Genomic DNA, 7,538 nt, shown 5'->3' with positions numbered 1-7,538 from the left:
AATGCCGGTAAATGAGTGATTTGATTGTGGAGGTAGGCGTGGTGGGACAGGACTTTAAGGGGAAAATGTTTCCTGTGTGCGCACGCACGTGCACACACATACCTCTGGACACTCACACTTATTTTTAAAGTCTGGATGTAAGGAGGTTCCATTAGATACGAGAACAGACACTGAATCTGGTGAGTGACCAATTCTACATAGGAATGGGGAGGATTCACATTACACACCCACAAACACACACATACAAAGGGACAGCCTGACTTGCACAGACGCAAATAGGGAGCTGCTGGTTTTAAAGGAATGATTAGCATCTTCAGGAGTACGCTTCCTCTTGATGTGCAGGATTGTTATCTTGTGCTTCTTTCCAGAAATCTCTCCTTTCCAAGAGTATTGCATTAGTCCTGGAGGGACTAATCTTGATTCCTCAATGGACATGACTCAGAACAGGAAGTACAGAGTTAAAATTAGCAATAATATGGGCCCCTTTGGGATTGGGGTGAAGTCTTTCTGGACTTAAGCAGTTGCAGGGCCCCCCAAAAAAGCAGGGTGGGTTCTGGGTGGAGATGAAGGCCTCTTGGAAAGAGATGGAAATGTCTAGAAGTCCAGAAATATAAACAGAAGATATGTGCATAACTTAAAGGAGTTCTAACTAACTATCATGGCAACTGAGTTTGTTCACTGAAGAAGGTCTGCTCTGAGAGCAAGGAACTGAAAGATGATAATTGATCTAGTTCTTCTTGAGAAGGCTCAGCTGGGAGTGGGGAGGCAGGTGTTGGGGTCGGGTGGAGACAGAGGACGAAGGCTCAGCTATTGCTCCTATGGTTTCTGCTTGCTGGATTTTGAAGGAAAGGGTGCTAAAGAAAAAGGGTCAGCAGCTGGCAGCTCTGTAGTCCTGGAGGAAAGAGGTGTGATGGATACTGAGCCAGCTATCGATTGTATGTTGGTTTGTGAGACAATCTTGTAGGCAGCGACGGGCTGGGTGTCTGGACTTGGCTCGTCTTCTGGGCTATAGTGACGGGAATATTTGGATAAAGATGTGGGGAGAAATGGTTTGCCAGCCACAGGACCTGACACCGCCTCTTTCGGTCCTTTGTTTTTGTCGTTAGGATGGCCCCCAGGTTCCAGGGAGGGTCCCCTGGGAGAGATGCTGTTGAGATGGTCTGCTGTTTTTACAGAGTGGGAAGGGAGATGAGGTTGCTGGACGAAAGCAGCCCCAGCATACTGAACTCGCACAGCGGTATACACTGCTCTATCAAGGCTCGAGAGCAGAGGGGTGGCCCCGGTCAGGACATCACCTGTCTGGTTGAGGACACTAACCTGTGTAGGCAACTCCTGGGAGGTGCTCTGGGCAACTGTTAGCTCCTCCAAACTTTTCTTCTTGGTAAAAGGAGCTCTCAAAAACACATCTGCCTCTTCTGGCTGGGAAGAAGCCAAGCTGCCCTTGCAGACAAACGGGGCTTTGGAGAAAATGTCCATGTCATCAGCTGGAACCCTTGAACTCCTAAAGGGGGCCGTGGAGAAAACATCTGGCTCACTGAGACCATCCGTGGTTGATTGTGTAAGGGCTTGGACCTGGCTCTTTCTCTCATCCAGTCCTGCTTTTGCTTGCTCAGTAGCAACACCTGGCGGAGTGAATGGACCAGCTCCTGTCAGTTTCTCCTGGGGGAGCTTACAGCTCTCATCCTCTTCTTCAGACTCCAGGAGGAGAGGGCGAGACCCACTGCAGTCTAGCATGTCCCCCTCAAGGTCAGTCCCTTCCTCTTCACTGCTATGGAATGAGCTGTTGCTTGAGGGACCATCTCTGACCAAGAAGTCGGATTCTAACTTGTTCTGAGTTTTTGTGTCAGGAGCCCCGGAGGGATCTGGATACAGGGGAAGGTCTTTAACACCTGTCGATTCTTTAAAGTGCTCTACAGTTATTACAGGACAGGGGTTGGGCTCTCTCTGGAGACCTAGAAAAGCACAAAATGCAAAATTAGTGCACAGTTCAGTTCAACTCCATTCCTGGAACATTTAATGGTCAACCCGCGGTAGAAACGTGGTGGGACCAAATAATAGATGTTGAAAATGGAAAAGGAAAAACGGAAAAGGAAAAGTCAGGCAAGGAAACTGCACACAAACTGGAACACAACCAATCACTGTCTCACATTTTGGAACATAAGAGGCACAATGTGCAGGAAAGGAGATGAAGATGTTAGGCACACAGACATTCAACGTAACTATGAAATGCTCCTACTCACAGGGCCAGGCACCGACACCTGCTCTACCTGGCGCTGACTCAATACGGAATGAAAACAAACCCAGTCACTCATCTGCACTTGTGCCATGACAGTTTTGGATTATGCAAAAACACTGTGTGGGGATGAACTACATTCAGGAAAGGGCATGTGGTCATGTGTTCCACGCTGCCTATATCTGAGAACCAACCCTCTGAAAAGAAGCAGAACGGGGCTGCTTGGTAACTGCCAGGTTTACTGGATGATTGACATCCATCACAAACACTATTCACAGAGCACAAGAGTGCCCAAAGTACCAACACTGAAGGTATTTTCTATGGGAAGGAGGCATAACCAAATTATAATAAATAAATCACCTTCAGCTGGAGTTGCCCTGGGGTTTTGTTTTCAGTCTCCTAAGTTAGCAAACATTTCCTCTGCTTAAACGAATCCATCATGAAGTTCTTTAAGCAGAAGGAGTATCATAGATGGGTGGGTAATCGCCAAGTATTAGCTAACTCTACTATGGTAGGTAGTCTATTTTCATCTAGGCAGAGGGTGTTCTGGCTTTTAAAATCAAATAGACAATTATCAGAATGCAAGAGAGCTTACCTTCCAAGAAATATTAGCAGGTTAGAAGTATGTCATTGGGCACGTGTTAGCAAGAGGGCAGGAAAAAGGCATATGTAACTAAGCAAGAAGAATCCAGAGAAAGGGTGATTGGGGGCAAAGGGATTATTTCATCATGGGCTCAATAAAGAGATACCACTGGAGCTTCCCAACCAACCAGGATAAGTATTTTAGGTACAATGCTTTTGATCCATAGATGTCTCAGTACCTCTATACAGATGCAACTCTATCACCCCCTCCCATTTGCTCTCTCCCCTCCTATGCAAACCACTGGCTACCTGTTGTTTCTACTGTAAACTGTTCACCGCTAAAGTTTCTGCTTGAATTAAGCACACAGAACACAGCAGAAGAGGCATCAAAATCAGTTTATTGGGAAACCAGTCACTTAAGAGACATTACATTGTAAATAGAATGTGTAGAGACCTGAACATTTTATAAGATACTGTACAAAAATACTATGTTTCTCTGAATCCTGTAACTTTTAAAGCAGTGCTTCTTTTAAAACAACTCTGACCTTATTCTCAGAAACAAAAAAAAGTTTTTTCCCCCCATTTCTATTTCTCTAACAGAACGCTTTCAAATTCGAATCTTTAAGTTAAATTCTGTACTGGTGCCAAATGGCTTTCTGAATAGTACTTGAAGAATATGATTTTGAAGAGGTAAATTTTCCCCTGCATTACAACTTTAATATGTGCAGCTATAAGGTGACGGGAAAGCATCTGTCAGTTGATAATAAATGAGACATCTACACCCTTGCAATGTATGTGGAAAAAAATATCTTCACTGATCAGGCAAGCATACTGATATTGATTTAGACCAGTCATAGTGATAGCCAGTTGATGATTTTGGGGAAGAAATTCAGATGAAAGGGGACAGCATTCCAAAATAAAATTTGCCAAGCAAAGAGGTACAATAGGTCCCACAAACTCCTTGAATCACCCTCCCCCAACTTATCATCAGTTGAGTAATGTTTTCTGTTGCCAAAAGTAAGGCACAATTCTGTCATCTTCCAAAACTACCCTGAAGGCTGATGTTATATGTAGCTGGCTCTGCAGGAGGGTTGTTAGCTCTTAGGGAAAAAAAAGGGAAATTTAGTCAAGCCAATGAGTCTGGCATCCTACAGATCCATCATCAAAATGAATATGCATTTGATTGGGTTAGTGGGTTTTTGTTTCTTACAAAAAATTAAATAGAATCAGTCAAACCAGTGTGTAAGCACACATTGCCAAAAAAGCAGCTACCTATGGAACCAGGGACACTTCAGGTGCCTATAGTGTGAGGGTGCACTGTGAACTACAAAGTGGGGTGCCCAGATTTAGAGTTAGGATAGAAGAATATGTCTAATCCACTGTTAAAAACTGGGTTCTGGGTCAATTCAAGTGGAAACCTGCCAACTAAGAACACACTCTATGGATGGAAAAAATCATACTTGAAATTCAATGAGTTAAAAAAATTCATAAGCACAGTCACAAAAACATCATAACACAAAGGCAGAAGCAGATATTAGTCTCCTGTTCTTCAAAACAAGGGTATATGTCTCTTTCAGCACGACTCTGTTTTGTAGGATTGGAAAAGTACACCGAAAGGATCCACTCAAGACAGCCAAGTCTCTTACGCTTTCCATTTTCTTTTAGAGGAGGGAGGAACAGGGTAACCAAGGCAGAGAACAACCACTCTTTGAGATTCTCCAAATCTGGAACTCTGAGAATCAAAGACAGTGCTGATACCCACATTTCCCTTAGGGAAACTTGGTGGTGGCAGCATAAGAAACAAAGCAGTCAAAAGAAGGAGAGTCTAAATAATATTAAACAAAAAACAAATATTAAATCTGGTTGGCAGTTGAAGGCCTTTTTTTGGACTCTGTGAGCTGCTCTTATAAAGATAGCCACATGTTTCAAGGTGGACAGTCTTTCTACATGAAGGTCATCTTGTACCATCAGGAAAGCATGTGTTTGAAGCAGTCTGTCTACTATTGAAGTAAATGGATTGGCACTGATCTAACCTCATGCCTTGGTCCAGGTTCCTTGGGTACCAATGGCATGCACAGCAGAGATCTGGACCACAGAGCTCCATAAAGGCAGACCGTTACTCCTCAGGGGCTTAAGCCTGGGAGTTGCTTTCACAGTCTGCCCAAGGTCTTATTTATGAATCCTAAGGTACAGCATTTTTCTGTGATTCACTCTAATTAGGTTACATTTCTGTTTATTTTGGTTGAGCATGTTAAATTATGTCAAAGTGTACTTCTTTTTCTAGCTCTGATGTAGGACTGAATGCTAGGTTAAGCAAATTCTGACACTGCCATTAAGGAGAGCTCAATTTTAGTTTATATTGAGGCTCCGAATTATGTAGTAAAAACTCATCTGGTAGGAAAGAGCCCAAACATTTGTGGTGGTGATTGGTAACTGTCCTCACTGGTTCCCTATGAACTTCCAAAGCAACGGAAAGCACTGGCGATATGGGATGCAGTAATCTGTAATATTTTAATCTGATGGACACAGTGAAGGGCATTGAAGTAACCCTCTGAAGTTGGCTATTACCTAATACAATATACCATAAACAACCAGAACTTTACTTGTCCCCTTCCTATAAGCTGAAGTAACAGTTACAGGGAATAGCAAAGACATAGCTCTTGCCAAAAATCTGAAAATAAAGTCTCTAAGTATTGTGACATCTTCTCACATAGTTAGGGAATGGAAAGCAAAACATCCTCTTAAATGCACGTCAGCAATACAACTCCAATTGAAGCGTATAGACTTGGAACTCAATCAGGGACTCAAGAGATGCACAACAGATTAAGCGTTTCTTTGACATTTGGTTTAGATATAAAAGAAAACCTTTGGTACAACCAAATGTTGTGTAGTTAGGTGCCCTACAGCCCATGCTTGGGGAATAAGGATGTGATGAGAAACCAATACTGGATAGTGCATCTCAAGCCAATGGGGCAATTAAGAGAAAGAGATTTCTCTCTGGGCATGTAACTGCTCTGGCTAATATAAAATGTCTCATTAAATTGGCGTGGGTATATTAAAGGTGAAATTAAGAGGATGGTAGCTGCCAATCTGTGGAGCAAGTTATAAACCCGCTGCTGGTCATACAAATGTAGGTTTCACAGGGGTTTTGTTCTCCTTGACCACAGGTGAAGCCAAGGATAGCCTCTACTCATTAAAACATCCTCAGTATCTCTTTCTCACATGTATCTGTACTTCTCTTATGCAAAGAGACTTAGTGTCATCAAACAGTGCTTTTAAATCCCCTCTGTAAATTTTGTTTTGTTTTGTTTTGAGCTCAGGAAAACAACAGCTATTTTAGTTTTTTTATTTCTCTAAACATGCTCTCCTTTGAACAGACAAAAGACCTTATTTCCCTGTATACTTACATAAGAAATGCGGCAACCAAACTTGTTTTTGATACAAGACTTGTGTAGCAATGTTCAGATTTCACTTTTTTTGTTTGTTTGTTTATTGCATAAGATAACTTAACATACATTTGTTTGCTTTTTCTTCTTTAGAAGGACAGGATAAAGACTGATAGTATATAGCCACACGAATAGGCGGTGAGTAGAATACTCACAAGAAAAGAGAAAGGTTCAGGGCACTACATTAGAGTGGGAACTAAGTGTGTTCCAATCTAGGAACTACTACCATTTGGTAGTTTTGCTTGCATAGGTTAGGCCTTACCCAAGGAGCCTCCCTCCCCCACTTTTGTGAAAGGAAACCCAGGAGAAACAAAATAGTATCCTGTTACAGAGTATTTGAAATGGTGGCCATCTGGGATTCATTCTGACTCAGGAAACCCAAGCATACCCAACCTCAGTTACAAGTATGGAAATGAAAAAGGCTAACTTGTGTGTTGGTAAAATGATAGTCTCAAGAGAGGATAAAATATAGTTTTGCAATATCTGGCGTGTTTCAGATACTCTTAATATCTGTATTTCAAGATTCTAAATATCCATCCATGTGATAATTTTTCTGTTCTACCTAGCAGTGTCTACTTCGTTTAATCCAGAACTTTAGGCAATCCTGTTCCTTTTCTCTCCAAATTCTAAATTAGTGGCTCTGAGATCCTGATCATTTTATGGATTGAAAAGGTTACTGACTCCCGAAGATGACAGAAAAACCTCATCAGGGAGTCTTTATTTTGCCCCAAGGTACATACAGCAGGCATTGTTGTTGTTAAGTGCCCTCAAGTGACTAACAGCAACCCTGTAGAGGGTTTCCAAGGAGCTGCTGGACTGGTGAATTTAATTGCTGGCCTTGCAGTTCAAACGGACCTTGTGGTCCAGTGCTTATCCTACAGCACCACACTAGGACTCCACAGCAGCCACTGGTTCAGCTGAACTCAGATCCCTCCAGACCTCCGATCTGGGGCTAGTCACAAAGGCAGAACTGTTCCTGACTTGGGGGACGGTGATGTTGGTTTGAATCTAAAAGAACCATCATCTGTCAGCAGACTAAGAAAAACAAACATTAAAGACAAACTAAAGTAATATTCCACCTTGAGATAAATAGGTTCTTTGCTTGAGTTTGTTTCCCTGTAACTGGCAAGCCAAGCTCCGTAATTCTAATTTAAAAAGAGCCAAATCCAATACCAAGTGACAACCTCTTTCTGAGTAATTGAAAAATCCATTTAAAATTTAAACCATACCAAAGACTGGGGATCTGAATAAGAAGTTCCCTTATTCAGAATACTAAT

General features: G+C 42.3%; 1 protein-coding gene across 1 annotated transcript; it reads right to left on the bottom strand.

Moving 5' to 3' along the window:
* Positions 1-816: 816 nt before the first annotated feature.
* On the bottom strand, positions 817-1,476 carry LOC102819247 (uncharacterized protein FLJ45252-like). Its single transcript, XM_006862931.1, has one exon. It carries the CDS (start codon positions 1,474-1,476, stop codon positions 817-819), a length of 660 nt encoding a protein of 219 aa, XP_006862993.1.
* Positions 1,477-7,538: the final 6,062 nt, after the last annotated feature.

The sequence above is a fragment of the Chrysochloris asiatica genome, unplaced genomic scaffold (assembly GCF_000296735.1).
Source record: "Chrysochloris asiatica unplaced genomic scaffold, ChrAsi1.0 scaffold00052, whole genome shotgun sequence".
Taxonomy (NCBI): Eukaryota; Metazoa; Chordata; class Mammalia; order Afrosoricida; family Chrysochloridae; genus Chrysochloris; species Chrysochloris asiatica.
The sequence above is the reverse complement of the archived record's forward strand: the minus strand, read 5'-3'. Positions and strand labels throughout refer to the sequence as shown.